Source organism: Micropterus dolomieu, linkage group LG03 (assembly GCF_021292245.1).
Source record: "Micropterus dolomieu isolate WLL.071019.BEF.003 ecotype Adirondacks linkage group LG03, ASM2129224v1, whole genome shotgun sequence".
NCBI lineage: Eukaryota > Metazoa > Chordata > Actinopteri > Centrarchiformes > Centrarchidae > Micropterus > Micropterus dolomieu.
In genome coordinates this window covers 81,504-100,982 of record NC_060152.1, presented here as the reverse complement: position 1 = coordinate 100,982, position 19,479 = coordinate 81,504, and the positions used below count along the sequence as shown (strand labels likewise).

Genomic DNA, 19,479 nt, shown 5'->3' with positions numbered 1-19,479 from the left:
CAGTTTATTTATTCTTTTTTTGCTTTGTCTTTGTTTTTCTAGTCCGAAAAAGTATGATGTATTCTTCTCTCCCTGTTCAAGCCATCTTGCTCTTGAACTTACAAATGCACCATTAACTCTTTCCAAATACATGTCATCCAGCTGAGTTTGTAAGGTACGTAGTTCAGCATCTTCTTCAGCTGCTATCCTCTGATTACTACATAACATATTTATTTTACTAATCAATTCTTTTGTTTGCATTTTCTTATTACTGTAATTTCTTTCCCTTTTTCAATTGCTAATTGTTTAATTTCGTTTTTGAACCATTCCCATTTATACATACTTGACATATCAAGCTCATTAACACTTTGATAAAGGATTTTAACTTGTTTAAAAAAGCTATTATCCAATAATAAGTTATTGTTAAATTTCCAGATATTTTCTGATAACCGTGTTTGCTGTGATATCTGCAGTGACAAACTAATTATATAATGGTCAGTAAGAGGTGCTGCTGAAATTTTGCATTTTAAGACATCTTTGCGCATTATCTGAGAACTCAGCCAGTAGTCTAATCTAGAACATTGGTTATTATCTGAAGGATTTACCCATGTGTATTTTTGGGTGGTGGGGTTAGATGTCCTCCAGTGATCAACTGTTAGTGATGCCAGTGTGTCATTCAATTCAGGTTGTTGTCCTCTTCTTGGTGTTCTGTCTAGCCATGAGTTAGATGCTATGTTGAAATCACCTCCTAATATAATTTTTTTCAGTTTCATAAGTAGTTTTCCATTCATTTATGAGCCTACTCTTGTAAGACTAGTCTTTCCAAAGTGACTCTATTTTGTGATTCTATTGTTGTAACCATATACGCACAGTAAGATCAATTTCTGATCAAATATCTCCACTATCACCATAAGCTAATGTCCATCTGTGTCACTTTTGTGCTCAATTACCTTGCCTGGAACTCTGTTCATTAGCACCATTACTCCTGCTGAGTGAGAAGTTCCATGAGAAAAAAAAAAGTCATCTCCAAACTTTTGTTTCTTGTTTGTTTCTCATCTGCTATTCCTGAATGAGTCTCCTGCAAAAAAATAAAATTTGCCTTTTGTCCTTTACAAAATAAAAAAATGGCCTTGAGTTTAACAATATTTTTTAAACCTCGAACATTTAAGGATATAAATGAAACAGACATCTATACTGCTCTCCGGTTAACCTTCTTCTTTGAATGCGCTATTTAACATTAATTAGCGCAGGAATGAGTTTGTTGTCCTACAAAACAGTTTTATAGCAACAACCAAAATACTGTAACTTATTTATTTTTTTGACTACCTCGACCATTTACAGGTTACCTCAGCTTTAAGACACATCTCCATGTCCATGCATCAGGGCTCAATTCGCTGTCCATCAATTATTGCGTACCCCTCTTTCAAGAAAGCTTTTTTACCATTGCGTCTGGCTTCTTGGACTTTTGGCCATAACTTTGCACGGGCTTTGCGATCTTCTTTGGAGAAGTCTTCCCTGAAATGGATATTCAGCTCTTTGCACACACTTGCTTCTTTGGATTTCCTCCAGATATCGTTCCTGGCCATCCGTGTTGCAAACTGGATGATGATGGGCCTTGGCATTTTGTTATTTCCCACACAGCCACTTGCGGAGCTCCTCAAGTCCGAAAATATTCAAGCACATTTTTGTTCCGCCATCACTTCTCGTGAAACTGTCAATATTCGAAATCTACACAGCTGATTTCTCACCTCAAAACTTCAAAAAATATAAAACTTTCTGTTGCTGGCCTCTGTCTGGCGCAATGATGATGCAGTGAATAGTGAATATTCTCTCTGACCAATCAGCAGTCTGTCGTGTTTTCACGTTACATGTTAGTTTCCCTCAGCTCGCTTGGAACCTCGACGGAGGTGAGGTGATAAAAAAAAAGTACCTGGAAGCAGGTACAGGTACAACATTTCTACAATAGAAAACCAAACAAAGGCGAGTCGAGCCAAAGGGCCTCCGCTCAGACTAGCTTGGTTTGAGGGCGTGCCTGACCCCGCTAGCCGCTTGTCAAGCTTTATGACGTGTTTTCATTGTAATGTCACAAGTAAAGGAAGTGAAGGGCTGGACTACAAACGAGCTGTTTTCAAGCGGTTCAGAGCAGAGCTTTCTGAGGGAGATGGGAACTCCCTTTGGGCTTTTTCACTTTGCATGCACAAAAAAGACATATAACTCAAAAACCCAAAAAGCATAATACCACCTCTTTAAAAATCAGGTTTTGGGCAATTTTATTCACAAAAGCTCAAACAATACTAAAACAGACAAGGAGTAGATGTGAATGCTGCCAGGGAAGAAAAAGGATAAAAGCAAACTGTTGAAACACCTCCGTGTCTACAAAAGCCAGACATGCAGGGGGGCACCTGTGGGCCACCAGGATGCCCTCACACCACCAACCTAACACAGCAAAATACACACATAAAACACCACACTTAAGTCTAAGTTGTACGTGCGCACACAGCTATCATACACACCAACACATGCAGTGAAGAGGAGATGTGAGCTGGAGGAGTCGATGTACTTACCTCGGGGTCGTCATTTTAAAGCGACAGCCATTAAATATGACATGTTGCACAGCTGCATCATCTGTCCACTGTTTGAGCTGTGATCTCTGTCAGAGGAGCAGACCAGCACTAATACATAAAGCCAATAGATCATATCTTCACTATACAGGAACATTATGACATCTAGAAACATCTTGAGGTTGCAATAAACATTGTAGCCTCTGTGGAAAACAGTCAGATTACAGGACCATATTATGCACTACACAGAAATCCAGTAACTTTTTTTGCCGGTGTGCCTTTTGCCTGAAAACAGGAGATCATTTCAGCCCGATGAGATGAGCGTTTCATCATCAGTACCTGAAAGAAATGACACAGTAACATTTATCTCATAGTCCCAATTACAGCTGTCATCACAGGACTCTATGTTGAAATGACATACATGTACATGACTACATGGTCACTATTATTACAACATGAAACACAGCAGATTAGTGCTGAATGCGCTGGTTGATATAATTTGACTTCAGCAGCTGTTTGGACTGTTTTGTTACGATTATATCATCTGAATTAGTGTGATGCGGATCAGCTCAGCTATTATCTGAGTGCGCATAAATCATTCACCCATAACCGCACCAACTAATTATTTAGTCAGATTTAGTGACCTCACCTGCAAGGACATTTTACCCTACCTCCACCAGTCACTGTAGCTTTCCGTGTGATTTCTTCAGTGTGTGGTATTGATGTTGAGTGTTTGACTATTTACTTTAATGATTAGAGGCTGCTGTCAGTCATTTAAAAGTTTCCATCCGTGCAGTAAAGTCACAGCAAATATCATGAGACAAAATTCAAAAAACTGCAGTAACAAACCTGACAGGACAGACAGAGAAAACTCTGCAGAGGAAACAGAATTAAACTTTTAGCTGCTACAGTATAATCCATGCTTAGACGCTCTGATGGAGCTCAGGATTTATCAGGAGGACGGCTGCTTTACTCCAGTTTCACTGTATGAACCTGGAGGCTCATTTATGAAACTGTACGCCCATAATTGCCTAAAAAGTGAAATGTCAGTGAAATGTCCCTCATTAATATTAATACTTACGGACTGCCTCAAGAAAAGGACTGATTATTCTGACAGAAAAGCTAAAAACAGAAATTTAACCCAGTGTGACCCTGACATTCCTTTCTGGTGAGGTTGAAGCAAGAAAAATAATGTTGTGAGGTGGATAAAACGCGCACTTACATGCAAAGCTTGTGCACCGGAGGAAAGGGGGCACCGAAGCTCCACACCGTTACATCCGATATGCAGGAAAGGACTTCCTTCTTCCTGAGTAGAGGCGGTGGTGGAGGCGGACACACATCTGCACGACGCACTGGATCCCCCAGATACATAATTTGGATTCCTTCGTCTGAAAATAGAGTGAACCAAATGCATTCCACTTGTGTTTACACATTTATTTAGGCTACACAAACACTCAACTCACTTAACAAGGCTGCCGATGAGTAAAAAGTAATATGACTTGTTATTTTCCGGAAAGATCAACGTAATAAATATTGTTGCATTTTTCCATACCATGTTTTTAGGCTATAAGAATATGTGAAACTATTGACTCCTGTTTGCTCGACTGAGGCATCAAAAACAGCATCAATTTAAATGTAATTTGTCCTCCTGTTCACCTTATTTATGAAAATAAATTGCACTTCATGCAAGTATTAATTAATATGATTCCTGATTAATCCGAGCAACATATTTGAGGCCTGATATCTCCGTTATTCTAATGTGTTATCCTAATTTTTGTTTGTGCTGCAACTGGTAAATTATGCTTTTTATTGCGCTGTTCAGGGAAAATCAATGAAACTGTTGTTTGTTTATCGAGAAAGGCTTTCATTTGTTTGCAAATGAACTCATAATTGGCCTATAAAACTCAGAGTTAATATTTCAATGAATTTTACACAATAGTAGGCCTTAGCTAAATTGCAGTTTCGATAATATTTCAAGTGCTTGTTCTGCCCTAGTCTGCACTGAGTTGAAGTAAGCTTAAGGTTTATGACTTCTGTCCTGCACTCACAGCACACTCTGCCTGTTGCTCCTCTAAATTTAGGCCCATGTTGAATCCATCATGAATCACACACGTGCAAATATATTGTAACACTATTTATAGTGAAATTACTGTCAGTTATCTCCAACTAGGCAAGGCATGTTTATTTATACAGGATCTTTGATCATCAAGGAAATTAATTGTGCCTTATATAAGACAAATAGACATTATGAAAATATATAAAAGGAACACAAGGTAATATAAAAAGAATAGCCTACTGCTTGAGGGAGCTAAACTGACTATCTGATTATTTTAATGATCTAATTATCATACACTGACTGACAAGTTCAGCTATCACTATGACAGCAGACAGAAAAGGCTTATTTTGGTTTTAAGCCCTTTTGCTCTTTTCACCGCCCATGTTAACAAATTCAGCACTGAAATGTGCATCACATCCAACCCTTTTGTTTTCTCCCAAGAGTTTCAATTCTTCTTTTGGTACCTGACAAAATATTTACATAGCACAGAGTATTAAAAAATGGTAGAAATGTATGTGTGTTGGCTTCATACTCTTCTTTAGTTACTTAAGCCTCATTAATATTTTTTTTAATTATACATTGATATTATGTTCCACTTTCACTGAGTTAAATCTTTTGACCAACCTAAGCCCTGATCATAACTACCAAATATTCATTCATTTTCAGAACTTTAAACCTTTACATGCCAGTTTGTTTACACAGTGCTACTGGCAAAACTGGCAAAAGAAATAACATTTTTATTTTATCACAGCCTAGTATTTGTCAGTGATTGACTTTTATGAATGTCCATTTCAAAAAGCTTCCATAAAAATATATATTAAAATAATCTTTCCACTTTCACTTCCATTCAGCTTTTAATCAACATCAGCCCTGATCATAACTTCCAAATATTGATTAATTTTTAAAATTGGTTAAAATCTGACCTCTGTCCTCAATTACCTTTTTCTCTCACCTAAACAGTAGTTTTTAAACACACACACACACACACACACACACACACACACACACACACACACACACACACACAAACACTAGCATTTGCATGGTCCATAACAGTGCTTCATAACCACAGGCAACATCGCCACTAGTGGAAACCACAGAGATAAGCTTCATTTTTCACATTGGTAAACCATGGAAACTTGGCGCCATCTGGTGAAACATTCTAAACTTAACAGTTTTGATTGGGACAAACATTGGGTCAAAATGTTAAGGTCCGTGGAATGGAAAACGGTATTTCCCTTGTCATAATTAAATAAAAAGAATTCAGCGCATGTAACTCCTTCATATGTAAATTTTGTGCATGCAAAATACTCTGGAGAAAACAAGTGAATGCACTAGATGTGATGTAACATCTGGGATCTTTACTCCCCAAAGGTTTCATAGAACTGTTAGTTCTTCTTTAAGAAGCCCTCCTGTTCTCCACTCATTACCTGTATTAACTGCACCTGTTTGAACTCGTTACCTGTATAAAAGACACCTGTCCACACACTCAATCAAACAGATTCTAACATGTTTACAATGGCCAAGACCAGAGAGCTGTGTAAGGCCATCAGGGATAAAACTGTAGACCTGCACAAGGCTGGGATGAGGTACAGGACAATAGGCAAGCAGCTTGGTGAGAAGGCAACAACTGATGGCACAATTACAGTTTTTCTCAATTGTTTACACACAAATTCTGGTACTTGAGACACAATGACCACAACATGTAACTCATTCACCCACCACCTGAACCAATTCTGTTAAACTACACACACAATTCTCTGCTTTTGGCACAAGTTTCATGCAGAAAATATCTTGTTTTCACAAGGAACACACTGCCATTCAAATATGCACACTGACTCATCACAAGGGCAAACACCCGTCACACAGTTTTCCAATTAGCAATCAGAGCTTTAGCATAAAAGGGCAACAGGTGAGCTCCTCAATGGAGCAATGGATGCCAACATTGGAAATGGAGGACGAGGACGGTCAAGGACCGTTAGATATAGATAGCTAGATATATAGTAATCATAATGATTGTGCTTGACTCAAGCACAATCATTATGCAGCTTGACAATAATGACCACTCCATGTCTATTTCTGATATTGTCATGTGTGTTTCAGAGAGTCCTTGAGCTAGAGGTGGCTGCAGTGGAGCACCAGTTCATCTTCATTGATGAGGTCACAAAAAGACGAACGAGGGGAAGGAATGTCATCGGCCTGAGCGCCATTGTTGAAGTCCCTGGCCAGCGCGGAGGGAACATCACAATGTGTGCAGCGATTACCCACCACGGCGTCATCCATCACCATGCTACCCTTGGCCCCTACAACACCGCCCATCTGATCACATTCCTGGACACCCTACACAACACACTCATTCCACCAGATCAGGTAGACGGCCCAGAGCAGCTCAGGTACGTTGTCATTTGGGACAACGTAAGTTTCCACAGGGCTGCTCTGGTTCGTAACTGGTTCACTGCCCACCCACGCTTTTTAGTTGTTTATCTCCCTCCATATTCTCCATTCACTCAATCCCATTGAGGAATTTTTTTTACCAAAGATGGAAAAACAAAATTTTCCAAGTGAGACACAGTGTTGGTTGTAATGCAACACAACACGTGATCCCAACAGGTGAGACCTAGGGCTGTTGACAGTATTCCTAAATTGTAATGGAGCTTCAGTTCGGTCATGATGTCCTGTTCTTCTTGTGTGCAAACTTTGTCTTCAGTAAATATGATACAGAACAATACAGGAATATGATACTCTGCTCCCCAACCAAAGTCTGGCGGATGAAGCAGATAGGTCCACAGTGAGGATGAAAATGTTTCATTTGTTGTTACCGTAGCAGACAAAGGGTCAGCTCCAAGTGTTAACTCACTGTTTTCACACTGTCTCCAATGTACCATTTATCATCTTTGGAAAACAATGCTATCTTCGTGGGTGCTCACTGTTTGTTTCACGTCTAGTGCTGATTGATCACATTTTGTAACACATTAGTCTAGTTTTTCATGTTGTATAATAAACCCTACAACAAAATGTAGACCTTTTTATTAAAAATATCTACCAGAAAGATAATGTGAGTGTTCTGGGCACTTAAAGTCTTAACAAATGCACAAACAAATGGCTGTTTGAATGCTCTCGAAGGGAATCTCATGTGAGGTAATTCAGAGGCATCACAGGAGGGAACAAATGCAAATGTTTGGTAAAAGCAAATATATGTACATTGTAAAAAACTCAGACCTGAAAGACAAGATTTTAGTGCAGAGTTGAGGCAAGTATAGTATTGTAAAGTGGGTGGGTGTAAGTAAAACTTTTTTATATAGCACATTTTTAAACACAGGATATTTTGATTTACATTTACATGTATTTCAAGCACAAACATAAAACGCAAAGCTCATACAAGAGACACTAAGCTGAGTTAGAAAAGGTATTACAAATACATTTTGACCTGATAGGAGCTTATTAATAAGAAACCCAACAATGTACAGGTGGAAGTTGCCCATGCATCTTTCCCAGTCCACAATCCAGCATTGGTACTCTGCCATCGGTGAACAGGGTTTAATGTTTGCTTGGTCCTTATTAACTTCTTTGCATGTGATATGTTGCAGTTGTACTCTGTATAAATTCTAGTTACACATTAACAACTACAGTTACATGTATTATGTTTCCAGAATACAAGGAAACCTCAGTGTGAAGCTTAAGATCAGAAAAGTAGTATTTTATCAAATCCAAATCTAGTATCAACTCTGCTCTTTATGATTTGGAATCCTTTCTCAGTATTTAACCATTTAGCTTAAATATTCAGCATTAAAGTTCAAGATAACTTCACCAAACCTCAAAGACTTGTTTGAGATCTATCATCACCTTTCGGGGACCGAGAAGACAAACAATACAGTTTTGTACCATCGTATACAAAATGATGATTAAATATGTGTCTTACACATTGAAATAACATCTGTAGTCTGTTTTACTCCGTTCACCTTATTTTTGACAAGCTACTGTACATACTCCAAATGCTGCAGTAAATTCTTGTCAGTGGCCAAACTTTTCAAATGTTAATATTGTCCAAACACAAGCAGCTGAACATGAGTAAAGGGATTAAAAAGGACTAATTAACTAAAGAACAGTACAAACTGAGCACTCATACTTTTCTAGCTTTCAGTTTTTGATATGCTGTGCTATGTAAACATTATGTTTGGTACCAAAAAGGTACTGCATTGATTCCCAGCCCTAAAGAAAATTGGACATATAAAACTGCCACTGTCTGCATGAAGTGATACCAGTGAGAAAATCTTCTGTTTGTTTGTCCTTCTGGTAAATTGCATCAAACCGTGCAGTTTGAGTAAGACAATGATGAGAGTCATATCCTATCGCCTTTACAGTCAACCCAATTAAACACCAATCGGAGATTTTAAAGCAGCACAATTTACAGCCCTCTCCTCCGCCATCATTAAAACACCAAATGAGGGAATATTTGCCTTCATCTCCAGTATATCTGCAGGAGAGAGTTGGAGAATCTATGCAAGTGAGCAGCGAAGTCCCAACACCTAACCCAGACACATGTTTTTTCTTTTGTCACAGATACTGTATGTAGTTGAGATTTTACATTACACTAAACGCTGGGGACACTTTGCTTTAAACATCTCACTCAGTGTATGATATTATACTGCCTTCCGTAATATACAGTACGCACTTTTAATCTTGAGCACATTAGTTTGAGTTCATGTTCACCCAGGAAGGGGGCTAGTCTTTTTACATCGAATTTTGAAAAAACTGGTGTTCTGGGAGTTATCATATAACAAATCAAACTGGGATGTACCCCTAAAGTCCTCCTCCGCAGCAACATTACTTCTACTTTCAACCAGAAGAACAACAACTTTATTAATCCCCTTTTTTGCTGCCATATCATGTGTCTAAAAACTACTTTAACACTGTTTAAGGAACCTTTTAATATTACTCAAGGCTGTGGCAATAGCCAAAACAATAATCATTACAAAAATGAGACTGTGTCCTGTTACCAGGGGATGACACGTTAAGACAAGTTAAAGAATGAAAGCACCCAGAAAAGATATATAAGGACTGAGTTCATTTTTCCAGGACATCCTGCTACCTGCTACTGCAACTTCATCTGATCATCACAACAAGGTAACGTTTTAATTCTTCACCACAGCACCAGCTTTACAGAAAAGACTCTTGATTGTATTTAGTGTTAGATTCATTTGACAGTGATGAATGTAGAAATAAGACTGCATTTACCCAGTCCTGACTCAGGGTGTAGTTCTCACAGAGCCGTAGTTCTACAAAACTTGTCCCTCATTTGTGCAGAATAGTGTAATTTAAATTCTCAACTTTTGGCGCAGATAAGATAGTTATATACATCTGAACAATGAATTAACTTCTCTAATGTCTTTACACAGATGGCCTCAGGTCTTCATTTCATTGGGCTCCTCTGTTTGACCAGTGGGCTGTGGATTGGAGAAAAAGCAAGTGGAGTTTTTAATACATTTGTTTTATTTATAACTGCTATATTAAACCCTACTGGCGACCTGTCCAGGGTGTACCCTGCCTTTTCGCCCGACGTCAGCTGGGATTGGCTCCAGCCCCCCCGCGACCCTGTACGCAGGATAAGCGGTTGACGATGGATGGATGGATATTAAACCCTTGAGTTTTTGGATATAAGTAATTACCAGTGCAAACAGGAAGTAGTGACCCATACAGATTTGGAGGGTGTTTCGTGTAAAACAAGGAAAAATCCTAGTTTAGTCTATGAAGTGGTAGTAAAGCATGAAGATGGTCCTCCCCACTGCTTCACCAATTTTTATGTGATCAAATTGCACCGCAGGTCAGGTAATAATATTTATCATCCTCAATTTCTAATCAAGGACTTGAATCAGGTTTTGATATTGGTAGATATGGTTTTCAGATTGACATGTGAAGGGAGAAGAATTAACCATACTACCAGCCAATCAGTGTGAATTGAGCAAAGAAATGTCACCAATGTGCTTCATAGACATGTATCTTGAGATTCTTTTGTAACTTGGAGTTTTTATCATGCCTCCAGTACTGCCATCATCCTGAAAACGTTCTGCTAAAATTGTGCCAATGGGCCCCATATCCTTACATATACAGTAAATCTGGCTCACATATCAGTTTTTTGAGCATGTGGCTCCTGAAGATTAGTGTGGTGAAAAGCAGGCAGTCAGAGGAGATTGTACAGTTGATGTTGCTCTTCTTGTTTCTTGTGCCTAACGTGGGTTGCTGCGAACAGTAAATATGTTACTAGACTACACAGGAATATGATACTCTACTTCCTAACCACAGTCTGGAGGTTGAAGCAGATTGATTCCCAGCAGTCTGTTACACAGACATTTTTTAAAACAATGTTCCTCCACACTCTAAAACATCAACCAGAGACAGAAGACAGAAGCTGTAAAAGTAATATTCAATATCACTTATTTTAAGAGTCACAAGAGATGTTAAACAGAGATTCTCCTGCTTTTAGCAAACAAACACTTGAAAAAATAATAACTACCCATTTGTGAAATAAGTACTTCTCAGTTATAATTCATAATTTTCTGTGCATTGTTCAGTAGAAATAATTAACAATTGGTCCACAGTGAGGATGACAGGGTACAGTGCTTTACATTTATATCAAGGCAAGGCAGGTTTATTTGTATAGCACATTTCAACAACAAGGCATTTCAAAGTCAATTCAAAACACATTAAAATATAATTTTAAAAAGGGTGAAATAGAAAATAAAAAACAGGATCAAATAAATTTTAAAGAGTTAAATAGGAAATAAATTAGGGCAAAACAGGCGAGTAAAAGTCACAGTGCAGTGTACGATATTAATCTACAGCCTTACATTTGATTTAATTAAAGGCAGTGGTAAAAAGCAAAGTCTTCAGTCTTAATTTAAAAGAACAGACAGTTTCAACTGACCTGGAGTTTTCTGAGAGTTTGTTCCAGATACATGGAGCATAAAAACTGAACGCTGCTTTTCCTTGTTTACTTTTGACTCTGGGGACGGAAAGCAGACCTGTCCCAGACGACCTGAGAGGTCTAGATGGTTCATAATGAAGCAGAAGATCAGAAATGTATTTTAGTCCTAAACCGCTTTATAAACCAACAGCAGGATTTTGAAATCAATTCTTTGACATACAGGAAGCCAGTGTAAAGACCTCAGAACTGGATTGATGTGATCCACCTTTTTAGTCTTAGTGAGGACTTGAGAAGTCCTTTAATCCTTGATATATTCTTCCGGTGATAGTAGGCTGACTTTGTAATTGTCTTAATGTGGCTGCTAAAATTCAGGTCTACGACCACACCAAGATTTCTGGCTTGGTTTGTGGTTTTTAACATTACAGATTGAAGCTGAGCACTGACTTTCAATGATTCTTTCTTGGCTCAAAAAACAAGAACTTCAGTTTAATCTTTGTTCAATTAAAGAAAATTAACATAAAACTCAAAGCTCATACAAGAGAAAACATTAACAAATATAGACACTAAGCTGAGTTACATAAGGTATTACAAATACATTTTGACACAGACCCCTTTTATAAGACAGACACCTAGTAATGTTGCCTATACACCTTTCCTAGTACCCAATCAAGCATTGGTACTTTGCCAGCTGTGAAACGGGTTTAATGTTTGCTAGGTCCTTATCAACTTACCTGCCATGTGATATGTTCCAGTTGTCCACACAGTATAAATTATGTATTATTTATTCTGTATTATGTTTCCAGAATACAAGGAAACCTCAGTGTGAAGCTTAACCTCCATGAAGGGAGGATTTATTGCAGGACTGATGTATTAGACTAAATTAGTTTTAGCTAGGTGTACATAGCAGTTGCCAGTTCATTACCTATATATTTTCTATTTCTAACAACATTCAGACATTTAGTTTTTTTTCTCCTGGAGCTGTGCAGAAAAGCTTTAAAAAAAATAAAAATCCAAATCTAGAATCCCTTATCAATCCATCACCATTTAGCTGCAGCTTTCATCAAAAAAGTTCTAGATAACATCACCTTTTGGGGACAAAACTTTACAGTTTTGCACCACAGTATATAAACATGTTACGTGACATGTTACTGTACATAAAATGCTGGAGCAAGTTCTAGTCAGAGGCCAAACCTCTGGCCCTCAAATGTTAATATTGGCCAAACATAAGCAGTTGAAGAACTATGTCTAAAATCCAAATTAAGTCTAAAATTGGCAAATAATGTTTTAAATAAGTTAAAATTATAAAAAAGTAACAAAAGAAGAGTACCAATTGAGCACATATACATTTCCAGCCTTTGGTACTTGACAGTTTTCGATACTTGGTGCTATGGAAACATCTTGTTTGGTACCATAAAGCGATTGAAGGTTGATTCCCAGCCCTAAAGACAGATATCTGAAAATGGGACCTACAAACTAATCCTGTCTGCACGAAGAGAAACCAGTGAGAAAATGTTCTGAACCGTCCAATTTGAGTAAGACAGTGATGAGAGTCATATCTTATGGCCTTCACAGTCAACCCAATTACACACCAATGGGAGATTATGAAGCAGCATAATATACAGCCCTCTCCACTGCCATCATTAAAACACCAAATGAAGGAATATTTGCCTCCATCTCCAGTAGAGCTGCAGCAGAGAGTTGGATGACCTATGCCAGGGAGCAGTGAAGTCCAGACACCTTACCCACACCCATGTCACAGATACAGTATGTCATGAAAAAATATATTCAAATATTTACAAATATGTGAGGGGTGTACTCACTTTTATTAATGTCAATGTCAATGTCAATTTTATTTCTATAGCACATTTAAAAACAACAACAGTTGACCAAAGTGCTGAACAGGGTCAATGTCAAATACATAAATAACAAGTGTAAAAATTACTACAACCAAAGTGAATCACAGGGAAACAAAACAACAACACTTTAAAACATCAGAAACCTGGATTAACGAAGGTCAAAAGCTACTACAAAAAAGATGCGTCTTAAGCAGCGATTTAAATGAATGGTGGCATAAGAGATCGGCCAGATAAGGTGGCACCAGACCATTTAAGGCCTTAAAAACAAGTCTTCTTGAAATCTTAAAATCTATCCTATAACGGACAGGTAGCCAGTGGAGGGAGGCCAAGACAGGCGTTATGTGTTCACGCTTTTTTGTTTTTGTTAAAAGGCGAGCAGCTGCGTTTTGGACTAACTGGAGGAAAAGAAACAAAGATTTCTGATGTAGACCCATGTATAATGAATTACAATAATCCACCTGAACAGTAATAAAAGCATGGATGACTATAACACCAAGATTTTTAATAGAGGATCGATTTTGGGAGGCTAAGGGGCCCAAAGTGCCAACAGGGTCACCCAGTACGTCTAAACGTTCACACGTGATGATCTCTGTTTTATTTTCATTCAGAGTGAAAAAGTTTAACTCCATCCAGGTTTTTACCTCCTTTAAACAGTGGCTACACAGACTCCTTTGTTATGGATTTCATAGGCAAGCAGATTTGGAAATCATCAGCAAAACAGTGATAGGAGATGTTATGTTTCTGGAAAATGGATCCCAGTTTCAACATACAATGAGAAAAGGATGGGGCCCAGAATAGAGCCTTGAGGGACCCTGCAGGTGAGAGGAGCAGCTGACAAAGAGTGTTCAGCTAAATGAACAGAGAAGCTCCTATCAGTCAGGTATGACTGAAACCATTTCAAGACAATACCTTTGACACCTACACAGTGTTTAATGCGAGGATAAGGATTGGATTGTGTGATCCACAGTGTCAAAGGCGGCAGTCAGGTCTAGAAGCATCAGAACAGCAGAGTTCCCTGAATCCACCATTAAAAGGAGATCATTTAAAACCCTTAAAAGGTGCTTGGTTTAAAGCCAGACTGGAACTTCTTCTGGATCGCATGGTTGTCGAGGAATGTTTGTAGTTGGTTCGGGACTATTCTCTCCAAAACTTTCGAGAGAAATGTAGTTTGGAAATAGGCCTGAAGTTAAAGAGAACGTAGTGATCTAGATCAGGTTTTTTGATAAGATGCTTTTGTGAGATGGTGTATGTAGTTGAGATTTTACAATTGACTTAATGCTGGGAAACAGAAGTGCGGTGCTACTATTTGTAATAGAAAGGCTCAGTAGTGATGAGACTCCAGGAGAACAGTGGGGAGAGAAGCAGGAAAATATAAGGTGGCCCAGACATATATCATATGTCTGGGCTGAAAGTTTAAACATTTACTCAAGGCTGTGGCAATAGCAAAACAATAGTAATTAAAAAAATTTGACTGTGTCCTGTTACCAGATGACGTGCAACCAAAGTACCCAGAAAAGTATATAACGACTGCGTTTCCCTTTTCCAAGACATCCTGCTACCTGCTACTGCAACTTCATCTGATCATCACGGTAAGGTTTTAATTCTGGCCTTACCACAACACCAGCTTTACTGAAAAAGACTTTTGATTATATTTATATGTTGTATATATGTTAGATATATATGACAATGATAAATATAGAAATAAGCCTGCATTTACCCAGTCTTATCCAGACTTAGCATATAGTTCTTACAGTGCCCATAAAACTTGTCCCAAATATTTGCATATCAGAAAAGTGTAATTGTTCATAAATTCTCAACTCTGCAGAGATAAGAAAGGTATATACATCTGAACTGTGAATTAACTTCTATAATGTCTTTACACAGATGGTCTCAGATCTTCATTTCATTGGGCTCCTCTGTTTGACCAGTGGGCTGTGGATTGGCGCAAATGTAAGTAGGGTTAAGAATAGCCAGTCAAGAAATTAGGTAGATAAATAAATTATATTTACTTAATTATTATTATATATTGTGACTTGGCCACTGACGATAACATGGAAAATGTAAGCCAAGAATGTGAAACACTGTCACTATTTCTGCACCACAGTCCATTATAAACCACACATTAGATAAAGTTTATTGACAAGGGAAACACATTAATTCTCTCTGTGATTATGGACCCTCTCCAAAACAGCGATGCCCAGAAATATTACACACCGAAACTTTAAGCAGACTTCAAAGAAAACTTCACCTATGTACTTCACAGACATTAGGGCTGTCACATTTTCCTAAAAGTCAAGTTTAAAGAAATTCAAGCTAACTCTATTTGTTCTAATTACTTCAAACTGTATGCTGTGGTCCTGCACCTCCTCAGGTGTGTCCATTCGCCTGTGGTGAGAGAGAGTGTCTTATTATTCAAGCCGCAACAATCACAAAGTAGGCCCATCGGGAAACTATAAAATACCCCACTTTCAATAAAATCCGATCTTACCAAAAATAGCAAATGCTGCCATTGTAGTCTCAAAGTCTAAAGCTACAAAAAGGAAAACTCTGAGTTGTTGTGTTCATTTCTAATGCTGTTTTTTTTTACATCCACAGGCGCAAAGTCTTAAAGGTTGGTGCTTCTTATATTTATGGAGGTGAATGCTCGAAATACATAGCTGGCACTGTGTGGTTGGGGAAGACAGGGTAAGGGTGGAAATGGTCACCTTCTCAGCAAAAGTATGAGGAGTTTTAAAACAGCCTTAACCATGCCAGCCAGATTAATTGATTATTGCATTATCAAGCAGTGACGATTAGTTGATTCATCAATTGAAAGAAAATGAACTGGCAACTTTTTGGGAAATGGAAGTAATGTTTCAGGCAAAATGCCAGACACTCACTTTTTCCAGCTTCTTAAATGTGATGATAAGTTAAAAATGATTTTGTAGGTCCTGGCTCTGGGACCTGCCCTTCTGGTTGGACTACTTCTGGCCGTCGCTGTTTCCTGTTCCAGTTGAGTGAAAAGGACTGGGCTGATGCAGAGGTACTTTTTGAAACAATAACAGATGTAACTGCCACCCTGTATTTGTTGCATATGTTTTAAAACAGCTTGCTGCATGAAGAATGATGTGAAAATGTGTGAAACTGCTATACAAATTTGCTGTCAGTCTCAAGTGCACTGATACAAAAAGTAAAGTTGCATTTTGTAAGATTTTATTATAATATTCACACAGTTTAAACTGGGGCTGAACAATAAATTGTTGAAATTGCAGGAGCTGCAATTGAAAAAAAAAGATGAAATGTGTCACAGAATTACAATGAAGTATTGTGGTGCTACAGAGACATCCCGGCCAATAAATCATATTCTCCGGACATGAAGGAACATGCTTGCTTGAACATAGACCACAGGATAAATTTTACTTTTTTCAGTGAAAATTAAATGCATAATCACCATTCCCACTAAAATTGTGACTCGTATCACAATATATTTCAAAATAAGTTTTCTGCCTATAGATCAGCTCTAGTTTGGAATGCATTAGAAATATTTTTTTTATATCCCAATTGAAATATACAGGATTCATCATTGTGTTGTTAAATATTATGTCCATGTAGTGAAGCTGAGAATTCAAACAGTCTCTGTTTGCATCTTGCCTTCCTCATCAGTACTTCTGCACTTCTCTTGGTGGAAATCTGGCCTCTCTTCAAACTCCTGACGATTACGCCTTCATCAGAGATCTGATTTTAAGAGCGACTAACTCACAAAAAGCAAGTTGGGTTGGAGGCTATGATGAAGTGAAGGTAAGTGTTTTTTGTTGTTTCTTGTTGCCTGCAATTGAATATTTTTTCATATTTATATTTGGTAGATGCATTAAAAAGAGATTTTCCTGTCATGATAGGTTTGCAGGTGTGATATGGTTGACCTGATACCAATGTCTACCTATTTTTATGAGCTTAATTGTATCAGGTAATCTCAGTGAGATCTCGTTTGCAAGAGATACCTTATAGAGCAGAAGAATTAACTACACAGAGAAAACACACCGGGCCGGACAGGGGGGGCAGAAATGGGGGCACAAACACCACACAAACGGACACCACAGAGAAAGAACAACACCTGCAAGACAACGGGGATGGGGGTTGGGGACAACAGGAAACAGTATACATAGTGAAATAATTAAGCATTATGTAATTGTCAAACCCTGACACATTGTGGGCGATGAATGTGTAGTTTTTATATTTTGGCTGTTTTGGCTGTTTTACAAAGAGGTCAATGCAGTCTACCTGTGAGGCACACCTTCTCTCGATCTCAAAATCAATAGCGCATAAAAATATGGCCTCATTTTGTTGTCATGCGTTTGCGTTTCAAAGTCATAAAACACATAGTTAGTCTGCAGCTTTGATGGTGTTCATCCCTTCAATAGAGTTTGACAGACTTGGCAAGGAGTAAGTAAGTAATATCTGGCAAATGCACACCGTCTAAAGCTACTTGAGTAAAAAGTAAAAATACAGTTTTTATAAAAGGTTTTCTCATTTGCATTACCTTCAACCTAGCGGGAAGACTACTGGTACTGCTGATGTTTGCACTATCTGCATAGCTAGAAAAATGGTAAATTAACCCTTAAAACTTCTTCTTTCAGAATGGTGTGTGGCTCTGGAGTGATGGTTCAAAGTTTGTCTTCAATAACTGGGGTAAAGGAGAGCCCAACAACAGTGGTGGAGGGGAAGGTTGTATGGAGATGAACTTTAGAGGTACAAATTAAATAGTTCATTTACTCGATTGTGTCCTTGATTGTGATTTTCATTGAAGCAACTTGAAAATGGAAACAGAGACTGGCAGGTGTCACAAAACCGGATTGTCTGTGGTCTGACAACTTTCACTGTTCATTTTATTATTTTTACATGACATGCATTAAGAAAAAAGCAAGCACTTCTCTAAAGTGATTTTAATGTTTCTTTTTCACCTGTCTACAGGACAAGATTATGTCAACGATGAAAAGTGTAATCAGAGGAGATCTTTCGTTTGCGCCAGGAACCAATAACAATTCCTGCCATGTGCTGACATGCCGACACATCTGCCATGAGGGTGTCACTTCCCCACTGATGATGTAATTTCCACCAGGATGTCAAGCCTCGATGACATCACTGCTGGAATACTTATTGATAAATCTGATTTCATTTCACTTTAATCAATAAATACATATGCATATCCTGTTCAGCAATCAGTCTCACCTGTTTATAGAAACTTTCCATGCCTAAGCTCAATATTTATGTCCTTTGGGCCAAGATTAGATTTAGCACCAAATGGTCAAACAAAATAAAACATTTCAAGACGGCTCCGGCAAACTGGGTTGGAAATTTTGTAGTCTTTTCTGATATTTTATCACACCCGTCATCCCTGCTGTTTTTACCGGGATTCTCCCAAAATTTACTGTTCTATCCTGCTGTTATCCTGTTGAAATATTTTCTTGTAAATTTCCCATACTGTCAATATTTAAAAAACAAACAAAAAACAAACTGAAACAAACCGGAAAAATGACTGACAATGCAAGAGTAAAGACTGCAACAACAATGCAATTCTTCTGCATGAATGATTCTGATTATTGACAAGTTAGTACTTATAAATAATAATAAATTAGAGACCAGAGAACACTGTTTATCCTGCACAAAGATTTAATGAATAAAAACAACCCAGAAAAACTGGAATATTATGCCAAGTGGTAAAGTACATATGAAATTATGAATATAGTAGGCCTAACTATAAGTAATATATTATTAACACAATACTTTATAGCCCATACTATGAAATTACCATAATACTTTTATTCAATGTTAAATTTGATAGAATTCATAAGAACATCTGGGGGGTGTCCCTTATTATTTCCCTTATTTTCAAATCCCACAACAAACATTCACAAAAAACTCTAAACTGTTAGGGTGGCTTTATGATAGAAATTAAATGTGATAATATACTAGTGTGCTCGAATAGCAAAGTTTACCTTGCAACTGCATTTTAATTTGAAATGAACATTAGGAGAGTTACCTATTTTGTTTTGATCAGACTAAATACCATCTGACTGAACGTGACTCTTCATCAAAACAAGGCTGTTTGCTTGTATGCTTTTAATTTCC

At 37.9% G+C, this 19,479-nt stretch overlaps 1 protein-coding gene across 1 annotated transcript; it reads left to right on the top strand.

Annotated features, from left to right (window-relative positions):
* The first annotated feature begins 9,992 nt into the window (after positions 1 to 9,992).
* LOC123967979 (galactose-specific lectin nattectin-like) lies at positions 9,993 to 18,438 on the top strand. The gene is made up of 7 exons (XM_046044415.1): positions 9,993 to 10,058; positions 15,259 to 15,324; positions 15,970 to 15,985; positions 16,302 to 16,396; positions 17,017 to 17,151; positions 17,988 to 18,099; positions 18,322 to 18,438. Exons 1-7 carry the CDS (start codon positions 9,993 to 9,995, stop codon positions 18,387 to 18,389), a joined length of 558 nt encoding a protein of 185 aa, XP_045900371.1. The 3' UTR covers positions 18,390 to 18,438.
* Positions 18,439 to 19,479: the final 1,041 nt, after the last annotated feature.